The sequence below is a fragment of the Arabidopsis lyrata genome, assembly GCF_000004255.2.
Source record: "Arabidopsis lyrata subsp. lyrata unplaced genomic scaffold ARALYscaffold_6, whole genome shotgun sequence".
NCBI classification, from domain to species: Eukaryota; Viridiplantae; Streptophyta; class Magnoliopsida; order Brassicales; family Brassicaceae; genus Arabidopsis; species Arabidopsis lyrata.
Window position 1 is genome coordinate 21114044 of NW_003302550.1, and position 27937 is coordinate 21141980.

Consider the following 27937-nt stretch of genomic DNA (forward strand, 5'->3'; position numbering starts at 1 on the left):
ACCGAAACATCGAATAATATTGGAACGAGAAGTTTTTGGGAAAATGTTCAACAACATATTATAAAAAGATGTAACTCGGACATAGATTTCATCGTAGTGTCGTGGAAATCATGAATAATAAGTTATAAAAAATATTGTTTGGCTTGAAGCATGGGTGGAAAAATAATGAAATTGGTCGTGAAGCATGGGTTTTGCCGTTTTGGAGGTCCACTAGGAATGTGGTAACCAAAAATGATCGTATTCAATTCAAGTCAATAACTAAGAACTTGAATATAAATTAACTGATCTATAAACGAATACTACTTTCCATCAAATGGCATCGTGTAACTTCGGTTTTGTTGTTATATCGTTTCATATATACATACTAATTATGTAACCAGTAATTTTAATATGATCTTGTATACTGCTTCTCCAAACTCGGTTCCAAACTAAAAATGGATAAAAATTAGATGACGTAATCAGAGCAAAACTTGACACGTAGTTCACTCAGTGTGAAACACGACGAAAGCTTAGGAATAATAGTAAGACCCACAACAAAAATTGAAAATTGTTCTTCTTTTTGTGTTCTCTGTCGCATTTCTAGAATTTCTACTTTCTCTAGTGTGAGAGCATCAGCTACTCTCTCAATCTCTCTTTGCCCAGAGAGACCCAAAAAAAACTCATAAATTTTCTTCATTTTCCCGTTGATTTTTTTTTTTTAATTTCTGGGAAAGAAAAAAAAAATTAATTTTGTCGTTTTGTTTATTTTCCGTGTTTCAGACCAAACCAGTTTCTACAAACTCGGTTTTTCACAAATTTGGATTTCTTGTTTCCGCTGTGAATGAAAGGAAACCAAAAAGACTCATCGGAGAAACCCATATGGGATCGGAGCTCTTCGGGTCTATCCATGACCCGACCCGGTCGATTAATGATCTGGCTCATGCTCTTCATCTCCGTCACTTACATCATCTACACTCTAAAGATCGTCTCCACTTCACACCCTTGCGAAGATCTAACCTCCGAGTCAATTCTCCAACAAAGACCGGAGAAAAAAGCGGTTGCGGTTGCGGTTAAGGCGGTTCCGGCTGAGCAAGAAGCAACCGATCTAAACCATGTCGTTTTCGGGATTGCAGCGTCGTCAAAGCTATGGAAACAGAGGAAAGAGTATATCAAGATTTGGTATAAGCCAAAGAAGATGAGAGGCTACGTGTGGTTAGATAAAGAGGTAAAGATAAAATCCGAAACCGGAGATCAAGAAAACCTCCCGTCGGTAAGAATCTCCGGTGATACGTCGTCGTTTCCTTATACTAACAAGCAAGGACACCGATCAGCGATACGGATCTCAAGGATTGTTTCGGAAACGTTGATGAGTCTTGATTCTGAGTCGAAGAAGAACGTGAGGTGGTTCGTGATGGGTGATGATGATACGGTTTTTGTTACGGATAATCTAATTAGGGTTTTGAGGAAGTACGATCATGAACAGATGTATTATATAGGAAGCTTGTCGGAATCTCATTTACAAAACATTTTTTTCTCTTATGGAATGGCTTATGGTGGAGGAGGTTTTGCTATTAGTTATCCTTTGGCAGTGGCTTTGAGTAAGATGCAAGATCGGTGTATTAAGAGGTATCCGGCTTTGTATGGTTCTGATGATCGGATGCAAGCTTGTATGGCTGAGCTTGGTGTTCCATTGACTAAGGAGATCGGTTTTCATCAAGTAAGTACATTTTTGTTTGTTTTTGCTTAGATTGGTTTGATTCCAAATGGTTGGCTTAGAATGATTTAAAAACCTAGTGAGATAGGCAAAATTGATGGTAAAGTTTGATGAGTTAGTGTGTAATTGGCATTCATGTTTTTTTGTGTGGCATGTGTAGCTGAGTTTGGTTTTGATATATTAGTTCTAAGTCAAAGATTAGAGCCAATGGAATTGTTAATACTCGTTTTAAGGTTTGTTAATGCGATCTAAAGCTTTTATAGTCTTGAGAGGTGAGAGTTTAACCGATTAAGGTAAAGGCTTTCTGCACAAATCTAGACTGTTTAATGATTTCACAGTCGAATCAGTTTTAGTAAGTTTTGGAGGTTGTGTGAATCTTATTGCATTCAAGTCATTAACTTAATAGTAGTAATTGACATTAATTAGTTAATTTATGGAGATCCGAGTTTGTGTCGCACTACTAATTTGCTACTTAAAATTTTTAAAACAGCCGACCAAAAGTAAAACCAATAAAACTAAATTAACAACAAGCTTCGTTTGAAAGAAAACGTGAATTGTTTGTTAACTTGGGCTAATTTTTCATTAGTTTATTGTCTTTGTCAATAGTTAAGATTCCTAGGTGTTGGAATAAGAACCGTGGTGTCAATTTCAACCTTTAAAAGACTTGTAGCTCTCTTTTTCCTATACGCGCAATATAGCGCGTGAAGGCTACACTCCTTTATTCAAATTTGTTAATTCGATTGTTTTTGTTTTGCGTAGTACGACGTTCATGGGAACCTATTCGGCCTCCTAGCTGCTCATCCGGTAACACCGTTTGTATCAATGCACCATCTTGATGTGGTGGAACCAATTTTTCCAAACATGACCCGTGTTCGCGCCATCAAGAAACTAACTACACCGATGAAGATTGATTCGGCTGGGCTTCTCCAACAATCAATATGCTATGACAAGCATAAAAGCTGGACGATTTCAGTCTCGTGGGGATTTGCGGTTCAAGTGTTCCGTGGATCCTTCTCTCCACGGGAAATGGAAATGCCATCTAGAACTTTCTTGAATTGGTACAAAAGAGCGGATTACACCGCCTACGCATTCAATACTAGGCCCGTGAGTCGCAATCATTGCCAAAAACCATTTGTTTTTCACATGTCGAACGCGAAATTCGACCCGCAGTTGAACACCACGGTTAGCGAATACACGAGGCATCGGGTTCCGCATCCGGCTTGTCGGTGGGATATGGTTAACCCGGAGGAGATCAACACTATAGTTGTGTACAAAAAACCGGATCCTCATCTATGGACCAGGGTAAGTGAAACATTTTTTGTTTTTAACAGATTACGTTTTATTTTATTAAAATTAATATGTTAATGCTTAGTAATTATTGTATTTTCTTGGCAGTCACCGAGAAGAAATTGTTGCAGAGTATTACAAACAAAGAGGAATAATACATTATGGATTAATGTTGGTGTATGTAGAGCAGGTGAAGTGACTGAAGTTAAGTGATTTCCACCTTTGTAATAAAAAAAGTTTGAAAGAGAAAAAATTAGCGGTTCATTTGTTAGGCTTTTTAAGTTTTAACCCTATAGTTTTCTCTGCTGATTATTTTATTTTTTATCTACTATATAGGAAATTACGTTTACTACGTACTGTAGAACTTATCATTAGAGGTTCATCTTTATGAGAAACTTTTACCATTTAATCCAATTCGATTTCGGTTAACGATAACGTGGATGAATCCATAGAGTAACTTGTATAATATGATTACATCATAACTTGTCTCAAAAATGTCTATACTACTACAAAATTATTAATTATATATTTGCAAGCTGAAATTTTGGATTTTTTTTTTTGTTTTTGAAATTTTGAAAACTTCTACATATCTTAATGTATGACCAACCTTTAAAGATATATTGCCCAGAAAATAAAGTGAAACACTCTGACATTTTGGGAATTTTTTTTTTTTTTACGCTGAATAGTCATCTATTTTATTTAAGAAACAAACAAAATTAAACAGAAACTAAAATAAGCCTAATACAGTAAACCGCCGAGAAGATAAGCAAGCTTATATGCAGCACACAGACAGTCAGACACGTGTCACCTTCCGAATAAAACAAAGACACGTGTAAAGGAGAAGCGGTGTCTGAATAAAAGTACTAAATTATGCGAAGAGAATAAAGTATGAGTGCGGCTACATTATGGCCTTATGGGTTTCGTAGGAAAAGGCCCAATATTATTAACAAATTGTACATTAGTGGGAATAAATAAATCGACAAACAAAAAATTGGAGATGCGGGGTATCGATCCCCGTGCCTCTCGCATGCTAAGCGAGCGCTCTACCATCTGAGCTACATCCCCATTTGGTCTCCAATATGAGAATTAAAATAATTATACAAAACTTAGTGAAAGAATCATTTGAGTTCTATCGATTCACGATCATGTTCGTATATTAACTATCTACTCTTGAATCCTTTGACTTTGAATGTCAAGATCCCAAATAAATCCATTCTGAAGTTAAATTTCTACATAATAGACTAATAGTATTAAAAAATTTCCTCATTTTTTTGTGACTGTATTATAATAATAGAAGAACCTTAAAAAAAAAAAGAAAAAAAAAAAGAACCTTATCATCACCACTTAAGACATGTAGAAAAGTAGTATATTATATTTTGTCAGCAAGCAAAGTATATTGTATTATAACACTCAATCAGACCCACCATTGTTGATCAAATTGACTAATTTTATACTTATCTTCAGCCGGCGGATTCAATTATTATTACTCCACACACAATTATAAATCTCACTCTTTATACTTTTCAAACTCTCACCATTTTTTTCAAAATAATAGGAGTCTGTAAAATTCTACATCTCTCTCTAGCTAGCTCTCTTCTCTATCTTTCTCTCACACTCATCATCATGGGTCTTCCAACAGATTTCAAGGAGCTTCAGATTCCAGAGTACGTACTTAAAACACTTTACGTCATCGGTTTCTTCAGAGACATGGTCGATGCTCTTTTTCCTTACATCGGTCTACCTAGTTTTCTTGACCACCACGAGACCTATCGACCCGACCCGACCCATCACGCTCTCTCCACGTCAGCGAGTCTTGCCAACGAGTTAATCCCAGTGGTTCGGTTCTCGGATCTCTTGACCGATCCGGAAGATTGTTGTACGGTTTGTTTATCCGATTTTAACTCCGACGATATGATTAGACAGCTACCAAACTGTGGACACGTGTTCCACCATCGTTGCTTAGATCGTTGGATCGTTGACTGCAACAAGATGACGTGTCCGATTTGTCGGAACCGGTTCTTACCGGAAGAAAAGCCCACGCCGTTTGATTGGGGTTCTTCAGATTGGTTCAGAGATGAAGTGGAGAGTACCAACTAATGATGGTTTTACTTTTTTTCACGGCAACATTTTTTTACTGTATAATTCAAGTATAACATTATGTAATTATATGTATATTAGCATCAATCATATTTATATTTTAATAATAGCATCAATCCATATTTTTGTTAAAGAATAATCTGTATATATTAAATATCATCCCATCAATATACGGAATTCTGATTCAAATTTTAATTTGCTTTTCTTTTATAGAAAATCAAAACACATCAAATTTATGGTATATCGATTTAAGTTAGTAATACAGAGTCCTATTATATTGAAAAAAATTAGTTTCGTTTCTGTCACGTCTAATTTGTAACCTGTTTTATTCAAATAAATTTAAAGTAATTGCATCTCGTACCAACGAAATTGAAAACAATTAAGTCCAATGAGGAAAACAGCTAAAATCAACCCTAACTTTTTTTATGCGTGTTTTTTTCAATCCAAACTCTAACTCCCTTCATTTATCAACCCGAACCCACAATATTTTTAAATAACAAACCTGAATTATGTAACCGTTAGCCAATTTCAACATAATTTTTTTTGTATTTGTTAATGTCGATTAGAATTTTTAAGTCGTAATTATTTGTTCTTTTCGTTTCCGAATCATTTTTTTTATTTTCGTATCCGAATCATTCTTTTTATTCAATTGACTAAGGGTTACATAATTCAGGCTTGTTACATGATTTAATAATGGGTATATATTGAAATTGGCTAACATTTACATAGTTGATGTTTCTTATTTGAAAATATTGTGGATTCTGGTTAATAAAAACAGGGGTCAGAGTTTGGCTTGAAAAAAGCCGTATGGAAATAGTTAAGGTTGATTTTGACCGTTTTGGAGTCAAATGATAGATGACACTAGTGTAATATTGAAAGAGTTGAAAATGCTTAGGAATAAACAAAAATACCCTAGTCATCTATATCACATACAACTTTGTTTTTCTCTCTCCCACCGTATGTTTTTTCTTTTACAAAAATCCGAGATTATTAAAATTAGGTGAATCTTAAAAAACAATTATTTGATTTCTTTAAATTAGTTTGATTTTTTCGATAAGAATGCATTCACTAATCTCTATAATCCTGAAACTCAATCTCATAGAGTTTGAAATTTCATCGTTGTCAACATGGAGAGACGGTCCGATGGAGCATCATCGTCGCCATTGCCAACATATATACATTCTTTCCCATCATCTCCACCGCTGCCAGCATATTCTCTATTTTCATCACCCTCGTCTCTTTCATCGCCAACACACAATCTACCACAACTACCTCCATCAAAACTATCGTAATCTTCAATCACCAACCACTTTCGGTCCAAACTGCCACAATTCATCACCACCTCCACAGATTTATCATTATCCAATGACCACCAACTAACATTTAATACGAATTTGAGAAACAAAAAGCAACCTCTTTAGTTTTAGAGACCAAAATCAATTATGAAGAACATAAAACCTTCTTTTTTGGTGTATAGGCAATTTAGTCAGCTTTTTAATTCTCTTTCTTTCTATGGTCATGAAAAAAAAAGAAAGAAATGTCAATGACATACAGTTAATTCTTTTTTTAAAATAGGTATGCACCTAATTGACTCATAAATTTATCCTATAATCATAAATTGGTATTTGATGTATTTTAGAAGACATTTGATAAACTCTATTATAAATCTTCATATCTTTCATAATTATATTTTATAGGGTGAGTAACATAATAAGACATTTTTCTTGAGTTTCCTAACAAAAGACACACATTCCGTGATTTTCATCTTTTTAACTATTTAATTAAAATCAATACGAGTTTACCCCTGTATGTGAGGGAAATCGGGTTTGAAACTAAATCTTTGTAACATCAAATGAACCTGTTCATCATATTTAAATTCTTTCTAATGTTTATAATTTTAAAAAATGTATAATTACTATAAATTTGTCATATAACTAATATAATATATATATAGAAAATATGGATAAAGCGAATATTTGACCATTTTACTGTTGTTATTTGTGTTTTGCTCTATAGAAAACATGCAACATATTTAGTATTTGCTCTGTTTTGCTATTTCAGTTTTTAAACATATATTCATATCTTTTTTTGAATAGAATCAAATATGAATACCTAAACAATCGAGTTTAACACATAATATGTAATTTCCTACTCCTACAATGTGTCATTTCCTACTCCTACTATGTATATCATTTCTATTGATTAAAATCTTCAAGATCATGTTCATATAATACCGATCTACTCTTGAATCCTTGACTTTTAATGTCAAGATCCCAATAAATCCATCATTATGATATTAAAATTCTACATTATTATATCAAAGAACTTTTTTTTTTTGTTGAATAAAATTATCAAATTTGGAATTATCAATATACTACTATACATAGAATATTAGCCTAACAAATTTTATAATTGAAAATAAAAATAAATACACATTTCTATATAGTTTACAATACTAAACCGCAACTCTTTTATTAATTAATTAACATTACTTCAAAAATATATTATCTTGTGTAATACCATAGGCTAGTACCTAGATATTAAAATTCTACAAAATATTAAAGAACTTTATTTTTTTTTTGTCTTTTTTTTTTGTCGGGGACTATCTATACTATTAATTGGGAAGCACTCAAACATAACTAATCTTATAAAGTGTAAAGTATTACAAAAATGCCATTAGTTTTTATTTTTAAATAAATTAATCAAAGATACAAAAGTAATGACAAAATAATATATTTAAATAAAAAATAACAAAATTCTTTAAAGTAATTATTACTTTCCAAAAAATTAAATTCACTTTCTCTCTCTTATTAATTATGGACAAAAATTTAATTTTTTTTCTAAAAAGTTGTTAACCAATCCTAATAAACTATTCTAAAAAAAAAATAATACCATTTTAATTCAAAATAAAAACATTATCTTTTAAAAAAATTTATCGATGGAAGATTTTAAGATTGAATTTCAATTTCGTAAGAAAATTAAATACAAATATTTAAGACTCAGTTGTTATAATATTTTCACAAATTTTGAAATATAAAACAAAATTTTATTTCACAATTTCTAAAAAAACGATATTATATATTAAAAAATATTTATATTTACTATGAAATAAACTCAAATAATGATAAATTTAAAGTAATTATCATTATGACATTCGTTTAGAGCAAGTTTCGGAAATATCTAAATAATAGATTGTACATATTAATTTCGAAATATTTTGTGTTTTGTTTTTTTACTTCTCAACCGGATCTTCCTTAAACAAATCTATAACATATTGCACACAGTTTTCGAAATAATGTGAACTAATTATATATTTTGCATTCAAAACAAATTATGCATCAATAGCATATCCCTTTTTAGATGTATGTCAAATTTTAATTTTAGTCTAAAAAATCGAATTAATTATGATTAAACAATGAAAAGAAAAATGTGCAAAATTTAGGTAGAAACATTAATATATTTGTTAAAATATATTTGTAACTTTAACATCATACATATTAATCCGCAAAACTCACAGTATATATTGTAATATTGTATAGTATTTAAAGGTAAGCAAACAAGAATTTGGAACATAATTTAATGGAATAAAATGGAAATAGATATTACGAGACGAGATGGGAGAGGAACATATATTAAAAATCAAACTAAATATCCAAATGGTATGAGTTCGGGTTATGAGAACTATATAAAATAAATTTGTTTACACACATAACCCTGTACATACGTTTTTAGTTACACATACTCTATTTATGACAGATATGAGACCGTAATATTTTTATTTTACGTATACGTGACAGATTATAGGACAAATAATTTATTATATATACCGGATGGGATATGTTTCCTGCTCCAGAATAGTTACGCTTAGCTAATATACATGAAATAATCCAAACTAAAACCGAATTCATATCCTATTTAACATATGTAATCAAACTGTTAGAACTGTTTTGATTAGTTAAGAAAATAAAAATGTAACACCATTAAACTTTTGTAACTAAATTAGTCCCGAGCTTAAAATATAATTATGCATTAACACAACTGAATTTTTGTTCATTACTCTAACTTTATAATATTTATACTATTAGGAAGTTCACTAACACAACAAAATATTTTATATTTTTAAAATCTATATATAACAATTTTTATAAAAATATTTCTACACGTACGTGGATCCAGATCTAATACATTAAAATATATATCATAAAAACAACAAAATAATCTATATTGAATTAAAGTTTGTTAGAAATTTTTTAAAATATGAAACCCGGCACGTACGTGCGGATCAATGATCTAATTAAAGTATTAAAGAAGACACTTATATCACCACTTTTTTAAAAAGTATATAAATATAACACCAAGCAAAGTATTTTTTATATTATACACTCAATAAGACCCACCACCATTGTTGATCAATTTGGCTTATACTTATCTTCAGCAGCCAGATTGAATTATTATTATACTTCAAACACAAATTACTAAATCTCACCTTATATAATACACACTTATACTTGTCTCTACAGTTCCACATCTCAATCTTCATCTCTCTTCTCTATCTTTATCTCACTCATGGGTCTTCAAGAAGATTTCATCAAGGAGCTTCAGATTCCAGGGTACATAGTAAAGATACTTTACGTCATCGGTTTCTTTAGAGACATCGTCGACACTCTTTGTCCTTACATTGGTCTACCTAGTTTTCTTGACCACCACGAGACCTCTCGACCTGACCCGGCCCGACACGGTCTCTCCACGTCAGCGAGTCTTGCCAACGAGTTAATCCCGGTGGTTCGGTTCTCCGATCTCTTGACCGATCCAGAAGATTGCTGCACGATTTGTTTATCCGATTTTGACTCCAACGATAAGATTAGACAGCTACCGAAGTGTGGACACGTGTTTCACCAACGTTGTTTAGACCGTTGGATCGTTGACTTCAACAAGATGAAGTGTCCAATTTGTCGGAACCGGTTCTTACCGGAAGAAAAGTACACGCAGTGTGATTGGGGTTCTGGTTCAGATTGGTTTAATGGTGAAGTGGAAAGTTCCAACTAATTGGTGGTTCCAAATTTTGTCGGCAGGATGTTTGTTGTATAATTTCAAGTATAACTCTTATGTATATTATTAGTATATAGTACTAATCTTCTTTTTGTTAAAGAAGACTGTCTATATTATATCATCTGATATTCTGATCAATATACCGAGTCATTCTAATTTAAATTTTAATACATTTTTCTTATTAGAATTTTTTTTGAAAATGAAAAACACATCAATTATGGGTTATTGATAATGTTAGGAATCCAGACTCTTATTTTTTCTTAGATTTGAAAAAACAATCAGTATCTATGATCAGTTTCGTCTCTATCACATTAAGCCTTTAGAAAAAAGCGATGTTTGTTATGTTAAAAAAATAATACAACAACTAGATAACAACCCGCACGATATGCAGGATGAAGTGATTCAAGTAAAATTATTATCCGGAATCCAAGATCCGTTTGTGTAAAACGAAACATGTTACAATTTTTTTTTGTTTTATTCAAATTTGAGACTATTTCATATAAGAATATATTTTACCCGTGAAATATTTGAACTTTGAATAAAGCTTCAACGTGATAAAAAAGTATTGACGAAATGTTACCATTTATGGCAATATGTTTTTCCGTATGTTTAAAAGATTTCGAGATTTTGTAGGATAATTTTTTTTTTTTTTTTAATAAGTATAAGAAATCCAAAATTTAGCAAAGATGAGATTTGATAGTTTCCAAGCTAAGATTTTGTAGTGTTCCAAATCTAAGATTCTTAGATTATGAATGAATTATTTACGAAATGGTTATAATGTGGCCAAATTTTGGTTTATATACAAATGTCGTTATAATGTTTTTCTTCGAAAATTTAGAACTCCTCCAAAAAATAAGATTTGTATTCGTAACATATATAGAAAGGAGATTATCTTATTTATTTAAGTAAAAAATTTATGAAAGATGTAAAGATTTTGTAGTTTTGAATTCGAAATTCTTGAACCAAATGTATATATTTTATCATTTAAATATAAACATAAATATAAATAAAAAGATTGTTTACCCATCCGCTAAAGAAAATTTATATAAATGTATATAAAGAAAAATATAAATATAAAAATATAGTATTATAAGATAAACAAAAAGTGTATGTTTTTAATTATTAATGGGATATATCAATGTATGAGACTAATGACAAATTCTGTAAATAGTCTAATAAATCTTGGTAATTATCTAAATAGAAGTCAAATCATTGTGAGATCTACACATTAGCATGACAATCTTGTTAATAACACATGATGGTAAGGTTTTTTTAAAAAAATGTTTCTCTATTAATATATAGGGGATTTCGAAGACATTTCATTTAAAACTCCATTATAAATTTTTATATCTTTCATAATCATATTTATCAGTTGAATATTTTTATCATATATTTAAATTATTTTTATGTACTTCATAATTACACAAAATGCATATAAATACTATGAATTTGTCATATAAATTTGTCAAAAAATATAAGTTCATAAAAAAATGTCATATAATATATGTACATGGAAAATATGGATCAAAGCGGGATATTCCACCTTTTTACTGTTGTTATTTGTGTCTTGCTCTAATAAAAACATTTACCGTATGTTAATATCTGATGTGTTTTGAGTTATTATGTGTACTCAACTACTCACATTTTTTTTTGAATAGAATCAAACTGATACAGAAACGAATAATGTGCCATGTCCTACTCCTACTATGTATATCATTTGAAAATGATAGGTAACTAATATATACTTACTACTAAACTATATTCCAAAGAATCTTAATATCTCTTTTTAATTGAATATTCCAAAGGTTGTTAGGTAAAAAGTTTGTCACAAAATCGTGGATCCACGAATACATCAAATATCGTCTACATACATTTGAAGTAGTGGCTGACGCCACCATTGAAAGTTGAACAGTCAAGTCAAGTGTACCCTTTTGATTTTTTTTCCTTTCCTAATTAGTCTACCAATGAGTAACGACAATGAAGTTTTCAATACTACGATGATTCAGGGAAGGTTCATGTCATAATATGCACGACTTGTTAAAACCTCTCATTCGATAATATTAATTAAAATATATGTCTAACTATTCATGTTTCTGCCAAGGCAAGCCTATCCATTTGTTTTTACAAAATCAATAGTAAATCAAGTCAATTCTGGTAAGAAATTATTTATACTGCAAATGATATGGAATATGTAATACCAATAAACCTAATGAAATGTCAATAAAACCAATGTGTTTCGAACTTTTTTGCAAGTAAATTAGTATAAATATACTTATTATGTGAATAATGATTGTAATCTAGAAAATTACTACTTTAAGCAACTCTCCTTTCACTATTTTTCAATCTAAGAATTATTTAATTTAGTTTTTTTTTATTTATAAAATTAATCTTTCTCTCTTTTACTTTTTCTTTGCACTTAATAAAGCTTTAATAAACTATTTCTTATTTCTAATTAATCCACTTGCTTCTTACCAAAAAAAAAAAGAAATAATCCACTTGCTTTGGATTAACTCACAAAGTTCAGGGATCAATTAGAAAATATGAAAATCAATTTTTTACTAATTTTCAAAGCCACACTTTAGAAATTTTCATAAATGGGCTAAGAGAGCCCATTAAACAATCGGCTAAATTTTATTAAAGAGCCCATTAAACAATTGGCCCGTTAGTCAAGAAAATCGTCACCACTCACCGGCGTCTTCCGCTCCACCATTTCTCCGTCAGCGTCTCTTTCTCACACACAAAATCTCAGAGAAGAAAAATCGTTGTCAGGTCGGAGAAATGAGTGGTCACGATTCGAAATACTTCTCGACGACGAAGAAGGGAGAGATCCCTGAGCTCAAGGAAGAGCTTAATTCCCAGTATAAGGTTCTTTTTTCTTAATCTCACTCTTGTGGATCTGTGATCCGCCATTTTAAAATCCACGATCTCTCGGTCGATGATCTTTTTCTTCCTTGTGATTTAGTTGTTCTAAATTTTTGGTAGATCTGTGTAGTTCTGGATTTTGAATTTTCAATTGGTGATGTTTGTTGCTGTTTTATTGGAATTGGTTTCGTGATTTCGTTAGAAATGGAGAGAAATTGGTAGGTTTTTGAGAATGGCTAATGTTTGGATGTGTTCTCTTTGCAAACGAAGAGCCTATGTTAATGATTTAAGAAGGAATGATGCTTTTTGTTTCATAGGATAAGAGAAAAGATGCAGTTAAGAAGGTTATTGCGGCGATGACTGTTGGGAAGGATGTTTCATCACTTTTCACTGATGTTGTCAATTGTATGCAAACGGAAAATTTGGAGTTGAAGAAGCTTGTTTACTTGTATCTCATTAATTATGCGAAAAGTCAGCCAGATCTTGCTATTCTTGCAGTAAATACTTTTGTAAAGGTAACACTCAAGCAGCTCAAACGAAAAACACGTGTCGAATGCCTCCAGTGATTCATTACAAAATTGTTGGTTTGTATTCTGCAGGATTCACAGGATCCAAATCCACTGATTCGAGCTTTGGCTGTGCGGACAATGGGCTGCATTCGTGTTGATAAAATCACAGAATATCTATGTGATCCTCTTCAAAAGTGTCTAAAGGTTTGAGTTTCTAATGTTACGTCTTCATTGGAATCTGATATCAAACATATTTATTGCCCTCAAGAATCTGTTTCATCTTGACTAGTCTATCTTTTCACTATCCTGTTCATATTTTTGTCTTTAGGATGATGATCCATATGTCCGGAAGACAGCGGCTATTTGCGTCGCTAAGCTTTTTGACATAAATGCTGAATTGGTTGAGGACAGGGGTTTCCTTGAAGCCTTGAAGGATTTGATATCAGATAACAATCCGATGGTTGTTGCCAATGCTGTCGCAGCCCTTGCAGAGATTCAAGAGAATAGTACTAGCCCCATATTTGAGATCAATAGTACAACCCTTACAAAGCTCCTTACCGCTCTAAATGAATGCACTGAGTAAGTGTCCTCTCCTTATTTCCATTTCCGTAGTTCCACTGCATTCTGTTTAGCATTGTCTATCTATGGTCAGTCATCGTAAGCTTTCCTTGTCTAAGAACTTGAAGAGTATTGACCTAAAGATTTGGAATGTGGAATGTTGGTGGGTAATGAAATGGCTTACTAGATTTCATATGGCCTCAGTTTGTTTATGCTTTGTCTTCCTGTCTATTCTCAAACAGCTGTGTGGTTTGTTTTTTTGTTATTGAAGGTTCTATCTGTAGATAACGACCCACTGTTTTGAATTTTGGGAAAATGAGTACTGGATAAGCTTTTGTTCGCTTCACTTTTGATACTGACTATGATCATCGCAGGTGGGGTCAAGTTTTTATATTAGATGCTTTATCGAGGTATAAAGCAGCTGATCCCCGTGAAGCTGAAAATATTGTTGAGAGAGTCACGCCAAGGTTACAGCATGCCAACTGCGCTGTTGTGCTTTCAGCTGTTAAGGTGAGCGACTTTCATTTGACTGTTTTCCTCTCTACTTCTAACTGGTAGCTCGTCAAACTTGCTTGTAAGTTCACCTGCACCTTTGCATATTTTCTAATGCGTTCCCACTTCTGTTTTATTTTTAATGATTTCTTTACAGATGATCCTTCAACAAATGGAACTTATCACTAGTACAGACGTGATTCGAAATCTTTGCAAGAAGATGGCTCCACCCCTTGTTACATTGCTTTCTGCCGAACCTGAGATACAATATGTTGCACTTCGTAACATTAATCTTATTGTGCAAAAACGACCCACTATCCTTGCCCATGAAATTAAGGTTAGCATGACCTGGGCCTCATAGATCCTCAGAATAAGCAACCGATGTAACCTTGCATTTATTGATTATGTTGAAAGTGATACTCTTTTTGTTTTAGGTTTTCTTCTGCAAGTATAACGACCCGATTTATGTTAAGATGGAGAAGTTGGAGATTATGATTAAACTTGCCTCTGACAGAAACATAGACCAGGTATCCTCACTGAACTTTACCATCTGCTGTGTGTCTTGATTATTTTTGGTGCATATCTTTATGATTTTTTAAAAATGCTACTCTAGGTTCTTCTGGAATTCAAAGAGTATGCCACGGAAGTAGACGTTGATTTTGTTAGAAAGGCTGTTCGCGCGATAGGCCGATGTGCTATCAAACTAGAGAGAGCAGCTGAACGGTGCATCAGTGTTTTGCTTGAGTTGATCAAGATCAAAGTAAATTATGTTGTCCAGGAGGCCATTATTGTCATCAAAGATATCTTCAGAAGATATCCAAACACGTAAGTTGACATTTCTCAATCACTGTTAAAATGTCATCTTGAAATTCTTCTTTAATTTTAGTTATGCTATTCAAATTTTCATACAGATATGAGTCCATAATTGCAACACTCTGTGAGAGTTTAGACACTTTGGATGAACCAGAAGCTAAGGTATTGAACTTTCTTGCTTTGATTTGAAAAATTGAAATTTACCATCTTCATTCAATATTAAAGCACTGAATTCTGTATCTATTGGTAACTTGAAAGGCATCTATGATATGGATCATTGGTGAATATGCTGAAAGAATTGACAATGCGGATGAGCTTCTTGAAAGCTTCCTGGAGAGTTTTCCTGAGGAACCAGCACAGGTCCAGTTGCAGCTTCTAACTGCTACTGTTAAGCTATTCCTGAAGAAGCCAACTGAAGGCCCTCAACAAATGATTCAGGTTCGGCCTTTTCCTTGCTCACCACTGTTTTATGATCGATTCATGTGCATGTATGTGATGACAGGCATGTTTTCCGTTACACCTGATGTTTTCAGGTTGTCTTGAATAACGCTACTGTGGAGACGGATAATCCTGATCTCAGAGATCGTGCATACATATACTGGCGTCTTTTATCTACTGATCCGGAGGTGTGTGTTACCTTGATTTCTTATAGCTTTCTAGTAATCAGCCAGTCGAGAATGGATACATTCAGAATTGGTTATTTAAGCAACAAGAATTTTTCATCAGTTGAGGTTTCTCTTGAGATTTATTTTGCTGAACTCATCATTTCTCTTCATTAGGCCGCTAAGGATGTTGTTTTAGCTGAAAAGCCCGTGATTACTGACGACTCAAACCAGCTAGACCCATCACTTCTTGATGAGCTGCTTACAAATATTTCGACCTTGTCCTCTGTCTACCACAAACCCCCAGAAGCTTTTGTTACCCGCTTGAAAACCACAGTTCAGAAAACAGAAGACGAGGATTTTGCGGAAGGAAGCGAAGCAGGATACTCATCTAGTAATCCGGTTGATAGTGCAGCTTCCCCTCCAGCCACCACAGGTAATATCCCACAGCCTGCCGGAAGACAACCAGCAGCAGCGGTCCCAGCTCCTGTACCCGATCTGCTAGGTGACCTGATGGGATTGGATAATGCCGCTATTGTCCCGCTTGATGAACCCATAACTCCATCTGGGTGAGTTATGTCTTGAATAATGAAACTTTCTATTGCAGGGACTAGTTTATTAGATTAGATCAATTTTGGTTGCCTAGTTCATATTGAAGCTCATCGAATCTTATGAACTCGATCGCAGTCCTCCTTTGCCCGTTGTCGTGCCAGCTTCAAGTGGTCAAGGTCTGCAGATAAGCGCTCAATTATCCCGAAAAGATGGACACGTATTCTACAGTATGCTCTTCGAGAACAACTCGCAGACGGTACTTGATGGTTTCATGATTCAGTTCAACAAGAACACATTTGGCCTTGCAGCTGCTGGACCTCTTCAGGTAACACTACCTGAATTTACTTTTATGTCTGAAATTCCCAATCTTTGAAACCGATATCCATGTTTGTACTGTTTCAGATTCCGCCTTTGCAACCTGGAACGTCTGCCAGGACAATGCTACCTATGGTCTTGTTCCAGAACATGTCTGCTGGGCCTCCAAGCTCGCTATTACAAGTTGCTGTCAAAAACAATCAGCAGCCTGTTTGGTACTTCACCGATAAAATTTTACTTCATGCTCTTTTCGGTGAAGATGGTAGAATGGAACGTGGAACCTTCCTTGAGGTAACATAGCATTGTACCAAACTTCCTTAAAATTAGGACTGTTCGTATTGGTTCGGGTTTAGGAAAAATAGTGACGACTGTAAAAACAAATCTGTTAGAGATAGATTTATACAGTTTGGGTATTCATTTGGATATATCTTAATCTTTTCTCAGAGTTTAAGTTTAAGTTTGTTTTTTCATCAGACATGGAGGTCGTTACCGGACTCGAATGAAGTCCAGAAAGACTTCCCCGGGATCACCATCACAAGCGTTGAATCGACTATTGATTTGCTCACAGCATTCAACATGTTCTTCATAGCAAAACGCAAGAACGGGAACCAAGACGTGATCTACTTATCAGCAAAAGATCCACGAGATGTTCTGTTTTTGATCGAGCTCACTGCAATGGTGGGCCAACCAGGTCTCAAATGCGCAGTGAAAACTCCCACTCCCGAGATTGCACCTGTCTTCTTCGAAGCTTTGGAGCTTCTCTTCAAGGCTTGATGATTAACATTGTTGTCAAAAGGCTAAAACCAGACCTGCAAGGTTTCAGATTCTTTGTTGTTTTGTTATTTCCCACCTTTTTTTCTTCCTCTGAGTTTAGTGTATGTAATAAATCTCATGTTTGTGTTACTTCCGATTGCACCTTTTTGTAATGCTCACTATTTTCTTCTAATTCTTGTATTCGAACCACTTTTTTTTTTTCTTCCCGGGAATTACTTGTTTCTGTACCAATAGGGAAGATTAAACACCATCAAAGGACCAGATCACCAATGGAAAATCAGTGATCTAACTACATTGGAGCATTGATGATGCTATTGCTGGACAAGGCCAAAACTTTCAAACATTTCTTCTTAGTGATAGATACACTTCTGGTAGCAATTCTTGATTTTTTTTTCTCGTACTTAATATTTGGTAATCTGGATTGTGAAAAACAAATCAGAATTGATACTGGAAGCATGTGTTTTGTCATGAGGTGTGCAATTTGGAGTTTCTTTCAGGATATGCTAGCCACAGTTTGCATCAGAGTGAAATTGGTTACGAAGAAGGAAGATGATAGATGTAACAACCTTTTAGCGAGTAAGGCTTTACGACAGAATCCTTATGAAAAGCTTGAATCTCGTCGTCATATTCAATGGATGCTTCCAACAGTTCTCAGTAAATTCCGCCCGAGATAATCGAAGCCATCTGAATAATGATGTCGTTACTCAAAGCATAGGTAACCTGAAACACAAAAGCAATATCTCTATCTTAAAGCTTCTTCTTTTCTTTATGTGTTCTTGAGCAATCTCGAACTTAAACCTCTTCTTTCTGTACTTTTCAGGTGAACAAAACGCAAGGAGTTCAATTCTTTGCATGCATGTCTCAAGTAAGACCCTTGAAACTCTTTCAAACCCTTTTTGATTTCAGAAATCCTCCCATCTCTTTCATTTTTCAACTTAAGAAAAGGAGATATTTTTTTTATCTTCACTTGGAAAAGTGAACAGAGATTAGACCATCATTGTACTGAGAAAGCAGTTGCATCAATCATACACAAAATCAAAACAGAGGTAAGATCAGAAGAATTTCACCAGTAAGGTGTAATAATAAGCTAATGAAAAAGCTGATACTGATTAGACAAACTGTAACAGTGGAATCTAACTGTGAAAGTGGAAATGGATACTGATTGACACCAAATTTGACGTGAAGGAACAAATGCAAAATTCAAAACCTAACCAACATATACATGTAATTAGCTAATGTAAAAACTGGTACATAGTTAACATGTTACAACAATTGTGAATCGTGATAGAATAAATTACTTTGTACCATAGAGAATGTTTTGTACTGAGAAAGCAGTTGCATCAATCATACACAAAATGAATACAGAGGTAAGACCAGAAACATTTCATTAGTAAGAGGTAATAATAAGCTAATGCAAAAGCTGATACTTGCTTAAGCTGTTAGACCAACTGTTACAGTGGAATCTAACTTTGAACGTGGAATGGATACTGATTGACACCAACAAAAGTGATTCGACATGAAGGAACAAATGCAAAATTCAAAACTTAACAAACACATACACTTAATTAGCTAATGTAATAACAGAACTGAGTCTTTGATTATGGACCCATGTACTAGCTATTCTTAATTTATTATGGGTCCTTGTCTCTTTGTTTTTATCAACGGCTCTAGTGACTTTTAAAATTGTTTAACCAACACATACACATAATTAGCTAATGTAGAAAATCGTAGATAGTTAACATGTTACAACAATTGTGAAAGTGAAGTCTACTTATAAGGACAAAATTACATCAGCTACTGGTCTCCGTGCAATGGGGACAAGGTCATCGAAGTGCATCTTGAGGGATTCTTTTTTTTTTTTAGTCAACTTGGGATTGTTTTATCTTCATAGAAATTTGCAGGTCAGCATACTTATAGATATGCCTATTAAAAAATTGTCAATGGAACGCTCTTCCATGTACTAATATTAATTTATTATATATGGGTCCTCCTGTCTCTTTGTTTTTATCAACGGCTCTAGTGACTTTTAAAATTGTTTTTCTAATGATAGTTTTAGTTAATATCTGTCCTTAGTTTAGTTATTCAACTCTTAAACCATAAAAATTAATATAATTGTTATTGGATGACCACCAAGTTTTGTCAGAGCATCTTTGAGAGTATACATTGACTTTTGATTAGAGCGAGAAATAGACTTGAAAGGAGCAAAGTTTTGAGATCTCAGATTTACCTTTTTCTTCTTCTTCTTCTTCTTCTTCTTCTTCTTCTTCTTCGTCTTTTTCTTCTTCTTCTTCTTCTTCTTTTCAATCTTGTTGTAGACGACCATGGAATCTGAGGGTGAGGGAGTGTCACTACCGTTGATCCACGAGCATCTTATGATGCCTTGGAATGATCTGCGGAAAGGTCATTGTTGTGGACACTTCCTTGCTATCAGTGATGGCTATTACTGCAAAATCTGTGACTTCTTTGTTCACAAGAAATGTGTAGACGAGTCCACGGAATATATCGAACACCCACTCCACTCCATTCACACTCTGAAGCTTCTTCAAAGTAAACTAGAGTTTAGATGTGATGTATGTGATGTACGTGATGTCATGGGCATCGTGAATCTATGCTATCGTTGTGAGATCTGTGACTTCCAAGTGGATCTATACTGTGCAAAGTACCCACCGCCAGATTTTATTGACATGTCCGAGACGCATCAGCACAAGCTCACCCTTCTCAAGGAGGAGATCAAGTTCGACTGTGATGCTAAATGTGGGAAGTTTGGGTATGGGTTTCCTTACAAATGTCATGAATGTGATTTAGCCTTCCATATCGAGTGCGTATGGAATCCGCCGGAGGCAAAACACCTGTCAGAGGTAAACCACACTTACCACCCTTTACACCCTCTTAAGCTCCACACAGGTGACGTACCCCAATATTCTGATGGAAAATGTCGTCTTTGCTCAAGATATATTATTTATGATAAATTGTTTTATCATTGTTCTGCTTGTAACTTCAGCTTGGATATGCGTTGTGTTTTAAACCCACCACCACAATCTGTTATGGATTTGAAAGTTCACGATCACCAACTCATCTTGCGCCCAAGAATTGATTCTTTTACATGTAATGCTTGCGGGTTGACTGGAGATCGAAACCCTTACATATGTGTTCATTGTGATTTCATGATACATCAAGAGTGTCTTACCCTTCCACGCCTCATAAACGTCAATCGGCATGATCACCGTGTTTCTCGCACTTCTGTTCTTGGTGTTGTCAATTCTGTGTGTGGAGTTTGTCGCCAGAAGGTGGATTGGACTTGGGGCGGGTATTCTTGTCAGAAGTGTCCACACTATGTCGTTCATTCAAAATGTGCTACTAGAAAGGATGTGTGGAACGGGAAAGAGCTCGAAGGAGTTCCTGAAGAGACAGAAGATATAGAGCCATATGTGGTAATAGATGACAACACAATACAACATTTCAGCCACAAAGAGCATTACCTGAGATTTCACGTTAACGGTCTTTTCTGGGAGGAAAACAAGCATTGCAGCGCTTGTACCCAACCCATTTATCTTCAATCCTTCTATGGCTGTATCGATTGTGATTTCATGCTTCACCAAAGTTGTGCTAACTATCCTAAAAAGAAGTGGCATGTGCTACACAATGACCGGCTTACTTTAGTTACAAGCGTGGACAATACCTGCTGGTGTGACGCTTGTTACAGAGTATCTAATGGTTTCAAGTACAAGTGTGGGGAGACGGAGTTAGATGTTCTGTGCGGTTCAGTTTCAGAGCCTTTTGTCCATCCAAGCCATCCCCATCATCCCTTATATTACATTCCATTAGTGGGAAAAAAATTTTGCAACGGTTGCGACAATAGGGTATCTCATGCGCTTACGTGCATTGAAAGTGGTTGTGAATTTCACTTATGCTTCAATTGCGCCACTTTACCACAAGTGGTAAAGCATAGAGTAGACGATCATCCTCTCTCACTATGCTATGGCGAAAAGGCAAGTGGCATATACTGGTGTGACATTTGTGAGAAAGAAACGAGTCCAAGTACATGGTTCTACACGTGTAAAGATCACCGAGCTAGTTTGCATACAAAGTGCGTGCTGGGAGACTTTGCAGGGCTCATGCCAAGAAGCACAATAAAGCTTGAGCTTGACAACATATCATTGGAGGTGGTGCTCAATAGTAGTATGTCTCGTCCATTTTGCAGGGTGTGTGAGTCGCATTGCATGTACCCTATCGTCTTGAAGATGCTTGGAATCTCAGGAGGTCAATACATTTGCTCTTTATACTGCCTAGATCGTTTAGAACTATGAAAACATTCTCTATTTTCTTACTTCGGTACTTAAATATTTATAAATCTATTTTCAAATAAAGAATATTGCAATCTCTGTAATTTGTTTTGCCATTAAAATCTGTCTTTCAATAATTCTGTTTCTCGAAAAACCCAAAAATGTATTAGTTCTCATTTAATGAAGTCGATTTTTCTTTAACAGTTAACAGCCATCGTCACATGTCGAGAGAGAAATAGATTTAATTTGAGTAGATACTATCGTTGTTCTTCTACTTGTTGTTGTTACGATGCTTTATTCTATTTCTTTCGTTTGTGTGTTTTTCACAAGCTTCATTTGCTTCTACTCAAAACCATACTTGCTTATTATACCAAGAGACGACTCGCTGCAACACATAATTTTTTCCGAGAGTAGTAAGCTTGGTGAAGGTGAATTTGGTGAGTTTACAAGGTATTGTTGTATTTGTAGGCTACACTTTTCAGTGGAGTTGATGTTGCAGTGAAGAGGTTAGCAATATCATCAGGATTAAGTGAAGTCGAGTTCAAGAACGAGGTTACACTTCTTGTATAGTAGTTTCTACCAGATTGACGACGAGGTACATGACTTGATCACTGATGTGAGTTAAAAGCAATCAATTTACAAAGTGCCATCTAAAAATTGATTAATTAAGGCTGTAACTAGAACTTGAGATCGGACTTTTATGTGTCCAAGAAAAAGAAAATTCGAGTGACTCCACATGGAGGTTTATTCAGTTAAAATAAACAAGTTAAACGTTTTCACGCAGTCATATAGGATCGTATAGGTTTATATATTCAGTAAAACTAAAACATGGTTCAATTTGCAAACTCGATATTAAAGTTATGGATTCACGTAACTAGTCCGTACACAAAAATAGATATTTAAAACAAATTGCATAGACATATGTCGACATGAAAAATGAACGTGGCAAGGAGTTAAATGATCGAGTAGGCTTAGTTCTACTTCTCTATTAGCAAAAAGTAAACAAGAATTTACTATAAATACTATATACTAATTTAGTTATATGTTGTAACAGAAGCATTTTATAATAACATATTTTCTCTTTTGAATTGTAAGAAGAACAACATACAATGGCAAAGATTCAAAACTCTGTTTGCTTCACCGCCGTCTTGCTCATCCTCATATTGGTTTCAACCGGTAATTTAATCGATTAAGTCTTTTCATTCTAATCTTCTAAATACCATCAAAATGTTATATACATAATTTCCCCTCTAATGCTGATAATTGTTTTTGATATAGAGATACCAAAGATTGAAGGGAAAACATGTAAGCTTTTTAGAGGAGAATGTCCTGTGGATCCGTGTGAACCTGCAAAATGCGACGAATGTTGCAAAGCAGCGTTTGGGAAACAAATTTGTGGAAAATGCGAACAAGAGAGCACCGAATTACATTGTCATTGTCGCCGCTAAGCATCTGTTCTTGATCAGAACATGACGTGACAAACAAGCCTCATATTCATATATGTACTTAATGGGAGATGATGCACTTTTATTGATCACTACATGTGTGTGTGTTGTTTTTTTTTATATTTGGTGTGATGCTTATAAATTGATGTTGTACGCTCCACACTAATTATGTACCTTTGATATTATTAATAAAACTTTGTTTGATGTGTTTTTAAAATAAACTTAAAACAAAATTAATAATATGATCGTAAAAGATAAGTTGATCATCATGTTTACTAGTTACGTAAGTGTTCTTGTTCTTGTACATTGTTTCTAATTCTAAACACGTTTAAAAATAGAATGTCATACTTCGTAAATTAGGTCTTTTCATATATTCTTCTGAAGCAAGCAAGTATACATGTGGAATCCGAAATAACAAACAAGCACCAAAATTAACTACACTGTCATTTACTCATTTATGTCCGCTACTCATTCGATCTCGATATGAAAACATGAACCATCCATGATCCATGAAAAACGAGCCATTAGCTAATTACTCGTGAAAGCCAAACCAGAGAACGAGCAAGAGAGTGTTGTGTAGCAAAAGGAATTAAACGCGATGCTCACAAATTTTTGTTATTAATTACTCTTTCTTTTTCCTTTTAGACCATATAATGTCGTCATAAATGTGTTGCCTGCTTTTCTTATTACGTTTCTTAGAATTTAACAACCAGAAATTTTTTAATCATCATGTACTGACTGTAAGATAATCAACTCTAATATTTTGTTTTTCCTTGTTTTAAATGAAAATTTATATACTAAGCACGAATTCTAGACACTTTTTAATATGATAATAACGGATAGTCAACTTCATTAGTTTATAAAAATTTATTTTAGGATTGCAACAATTATGTCGACACTATGAGTTAGTTTCTAATATAACATCTACTATACATTTTTGCAGCAGTTTTTGGGGTATCCAAATCGGGTCAAATTTGTTTAATTTTGACCCGGAAATCTTCAATCGGATCTTTCCTTAAATTTTGGCAAAATTAAAAAACGAAAATAATTAATAAAATCTAAAATATATATACTTTCTCAACTAATTACTATATTTAAACGCTTTATTTATGGTATATTCTCCACGATTTTTATAGATAAAGAAATCAAATATGATGATTTAATGCTAATATAACAAATTTGCACTAATTTCCTAAAACCTCTCTACCTAATCTAAACATATATATATGATTCTTATTTCACTTTTATTTGATCTTATATTTATATTATTTTAAATTATTATAAAATATAAATAGTTAGTAAATTTTAGTTTTTTTTTTTCTGCATATGTTACATTTCAAATTTTTTAAAACGGACATATATTACTCAATCGATGAATAAAAATATGTGTGTAATCTATATTAACATTTTTAAGAACAAATTGAGCATTTAATCATGTCGTTATTTTATTCAGACCCGAAATTGAGTCATTCGGATCTTTCTTTAATTTTTACAATTATCTAAAATGGGACAGTATATCACGGGTGAAATCCTAATTAGTATTTTAAGATACAATTATAAATTGTTTTTACGGATTGGTCCAAAAACACACACTAATTTAAAAATATACATGGAAACTATTTGAAAGCAACTTTCAAATTAACTCGAATTATATGACATTTAAATAAAAGTGTTATTAAAAAAATAACAAAATGATGTTTAATTTCATTTTAGATTATATGGTTGGACGGGTTTGGGTCAATATTAATACGAGACAATATACCACATGTGAAATCCTATAAATAACAAATCAAAATACAATTATACAATCTTAAACACTAAACAAAACAAATACAACTTAAAATTTTTTTATTTTAGATACAACGCATGTGACCCGCGGTATACAACAAAAAATATTATACACAATAAATTCATCAATTTATAAAAATAAAAAAATCAAATAATTAACACGCGGTGTACCGCGGGTCATATCCTAGTCTTTGACATTATTGGAAACACTGATCGGCTAAATGTTACTCAAGACATTGGATTGAGTAGTATACCATAATTCTATTTGAGGTCAAAAAGTATTCAAGAGGTGGATTTTGAATATGAGTTTACAAGCCTTTACGAGATTTGGATTAAGATCAGTAAAGAGAACGACTTAACACTTACCATAGAGAAGATGGTGATCGAAAGCAGAGTGAAACAATTTGAGAAAAAAAATAGTTGTTCAAGCTTGGAAGACATCAGAAGAGAGTATCCTTTTGCTGTAAATGAGACTTAGAGAATAAACTCACGGAGGAACAAGAAAGTTATCAGGATGCTGAATAGTAGAACAAATAGTGTAGAACTGATATATTATGGAGTTGCTTATAAGAAAACGATTGAAGTAAAAAATATGCAATTGTACACAAATCACTCACCAAATGATTATATATCAGAGATCGATGTACTATAAAACCTGCCTATTCAAAAATATATCTGTTCAGTAAATATGTAAGCTTTTTAGTGGAGAATGTCCAGTGGATCCATGCGAACCTGCAAAATGCGATGAGTGTTTTTGGGAAACAAATTTGTGGAAAATGCTAACAAGAGAGCACAGAATTACATTGTCATTGTCGCCGGCCGCTAAGCACTTGATCTTGAACTAAATAACATGAACTATACAAACAAGCATCTTATGTACTAAATGAGAGATGATGCTACTTTAATTCATTTCTTTTAATCTTTAGTTGCGTAATAAGTGTTCTTATACAACTCTAATTAATCAAATGCATATTATAATTGATGCTAAACGATTTATATTTGTTTCATTAATAAGTGATTTAAAATAGTATCATTTATTATAATTGATGCTAAACGATTTATATTTGTTACATTAATAACTTATTTAAAATAGTATCATTTAGTTTGGTGATATAATTTAAATGATATTACACACTTTTTCTTTTAGTGTTAGCATGGTTTAGGACCAAGGCGGAAATTGAGAGACTAAAAGCAAGAATTCTTTTTTTTAGTAGGAACATAATGAAATGATGTTTTAGTGTAACTTAATTTGGAAATATTTTAATCGGTTAGACTAATCCACTATAACAATCCATGGACATTTTAGTCTATTTTTTTTGTCATCTAAATATACTCTTTCTGTTTCATATTATAGGATGTTTTAGCTATTTAATCTTGTCTAACAGTACAAAATGTTTTGGACAAAAAAATTCAAGCTGTTTCTATGTAAAAATTAAAGTTATACAATTTTATAACGATTTATATTCTACAGTAAATTTTTTCACTGGCCAAAATCTCTTTAAGTAAATATTAAATTATGATTTTAATATAAAAATATAGAAACAAAAAAGATTAATTAGTTTCTTAAACTTGTACTTTTTGCCAAAACATCAAATATTTTGAAACAAAGGCAGTATAGATGAAATTATACACGTCAGAAGAAAAAAATATCTCTAAAAACTAAACCGTCAGAAAAATATTGAAACCTTTGGAGACAATAACTTTAAGAGAGACAAAACATTTTGGCAAATATAAAAAAGTACCAAAACGTTAAAACTAATTTTTACAAATGAAATTATTCCTATTCACCGGTTCTTCCTCAAGATAGAAATTGTTTGATGTTGATGGAAACCAAAAAGTTCACTGAAAACTTTTGGTTTTCACATCTTTGCTTGATGATAGGTAATCTTTTGGTTCGATGAGTCTTTCTCTTGAGGTTTTGGAATCTTCTTGCGCCGACATTGGTAACATAGAAATATTCAACTAAAATCCGATCGGTCTCAAATAACTAACTAATCGGTCTCAAATAACTAACTAATCAGTCTCGACCAACTCTGGTTTTGAACTCGAGTAGGTGAAATTGGAAAGTCACCCAGCTACTTCACTTACCATTGCAGATGTGGAAGATTGTAAATCGACTAGTTAAAAGTTAAGAGAAGACATCAACAAAGGAATGAATAAAAATTTGCGATAAAACCTCAACCCAAAATAGCAGCCTATCAAAATATAACAGAATGAGGTCTTTTCGGTTAAGTCGACCATTGTCAAAGACCTTTGCTTCTAAATTTCGCGAATAGACTTTTTTTTTTTATCACTGATTCGTGAAGTCAAAAGATAGCGCATAAAAAATAAAAATATCACCGATTCGTAAAATCAAAAGATGACGCATAAAAAGAAATACACCACTAAAATCTTAAAATAAAACATATCAACCTAAATCCAACCAACAGCAATGGACTGTGGAAGCATTCGGTTATCGGTCGAACTATAATGCTCTTCTCCTCATGTATATATATTTTTCGTAATGTATTTTACATGACTTATTGTTATTTTCCCATACTACACGATATAGTAACGTATCCACGACATTCATATATATGACTACTTGTCAACGCTAATATATTCTTGATTTTCGAGTTCACAAGCATACTAATTTTAGAAAGAAGGAAGGTTTCACAGTAATAAAAATGAACTGTCAAAAAAAACTATTGGAAACATAAATGAAGACTAAAATTATCTATTTTTGTAGACTAAATTTCAATAGTTGTTCATTTACGCCAATTTTTTTACTCTATCATACATGTAATCAGAAACAAATACTTAAAAACGATCTAAAAAT

General features: G+C 33.2%; 6 protein-coding genes and 1 non-coding gene across 7 annotated transcripts; 6 read left to right on the top strand and 1 right to left on the bottom strand.

The window, feature by feature from the left end:
• The first annotated feature begins 549 nt into the window (after positions 1-549).
• On the top strand, positions 550-3409 carry LOC9310757. Its single transcript, XM_002872532.2, has 3 exons — positions 550-1696; positions 2453-2995; positions 3089-3409. Exons 1-3 carry the CDS (start codon positions 821-823, stop codon positions 3191-3193), a joined length of 1524 nt encoding a protein of 507 aa, XP_002872578.1. The 5' UTR covers positions 550-820; the 3' UTR covers positions 3194-3409.
• A 563-nt stretch (positions 3410-3972) lies between these two features.
• Positions 3973-4045, bottom strand: TRNAA-AGC. Its single transcript has one exon. It is a non-coding gene; the product is annotated as a tRNA-Ala (tRNA).
• A 391-nt stretch (positions 4046-4436) lies between these two features.
• Positions 4437-5193, top strand: LOC9308648 (E3 ubiquitin-protein ligase RHA1B). The gene has a single exon (XM_002872533.2). It carries the CDS (start codon positions 4604-4606, stop codon positions 5075-5077), a length of 474 nt encoding a protein of 157 aa, XP_002872579.1. The 5' UTR covers positions 4437-4603; the 3' UTR covers positions 5078-5193.
• Positions 5194-9428: 4235 nt separating this feature from the next.
• On the top strand, positions 9429-10288 carry LOC9308650 (probable E3 ubiquitin-protein ligase RHA1A). The gene has a single exon (XM_002872535.2). It carries the CDS (start codon positions 9644-9646, stop codon positions 10121-10123), a length of 480 nt encoding a protein of 159 aa, XP_002872581.1. The 5' UTR covers positions 9429-9643; the 3' UTR covers positions 10124-10288.
• A 2540-nt stretch (positions 10289-12828) lies between these two features.
• LOC9308651 (beta-adaptin-like protein B) lies at positions 12829-17815 on the top strand. The gene is made up of 15 exons (XM_021022168.1): positions 12829-12991; positions 13306-13503; positions 13588-13701; positions 13826-14076; positions 14430-14565; positions 14705-14884; positions 14982-15074; positions 15161-15372; positions 15459-15522; positions 15619-15798; positions 15894-15986; positions 16140-16531; positions 16650-16839; positions 16917-17120; positions 17304-17815. The coding sequence occupies exons 1-15, from the start codon at positions 12905-12907 to the stop codon at positions 17601-17603; spliced, it is 2694 nt and encodes an 897-aa protein (XP_020877827.1). The 5' UTR covers positions 12829-12904; the 3' UTR covers positions 17604-17815.
• A 2088-nt stretch (positions 17816-19903) lies between these two features.
• Positions 19904-22087, top strand: LOC9308652 (zinc finger protein 761). Its single transcript, XM_021020552.1, has one exon. The coding sequence runs from the start codon at positions 19925-19927 to the stop codon at positions 21908-21910; it is 1986 nt and encodes a 661-aa protein (XP_020876211.1). The 5' UTR covers positions 19904-19924; the 3' UTR covers positions 21911-22087.
• Positions 22088-22766: 679 nt separating this feature from the next.
• Positions 22767-23926, top strand: LOC9308653 (putative defensin-like protein 202). The gene is made up of 2 exons (XM_002872538.2): positions 22767-23062; positions 23165-23926. Exons 1-2 carry the CDS (start codon positions 22996-22998, stop codon positions 23332-23334), a joined length of 237 nt encoding a protein of 78 aa, XP_002872584.1. The 5' UTR covers positions 22767-22995; the 3' UTR covers positions 23335-23926.
• The last annotated feature ends 4011 nt before the right edge of the window (positions 23927-27937 follow it).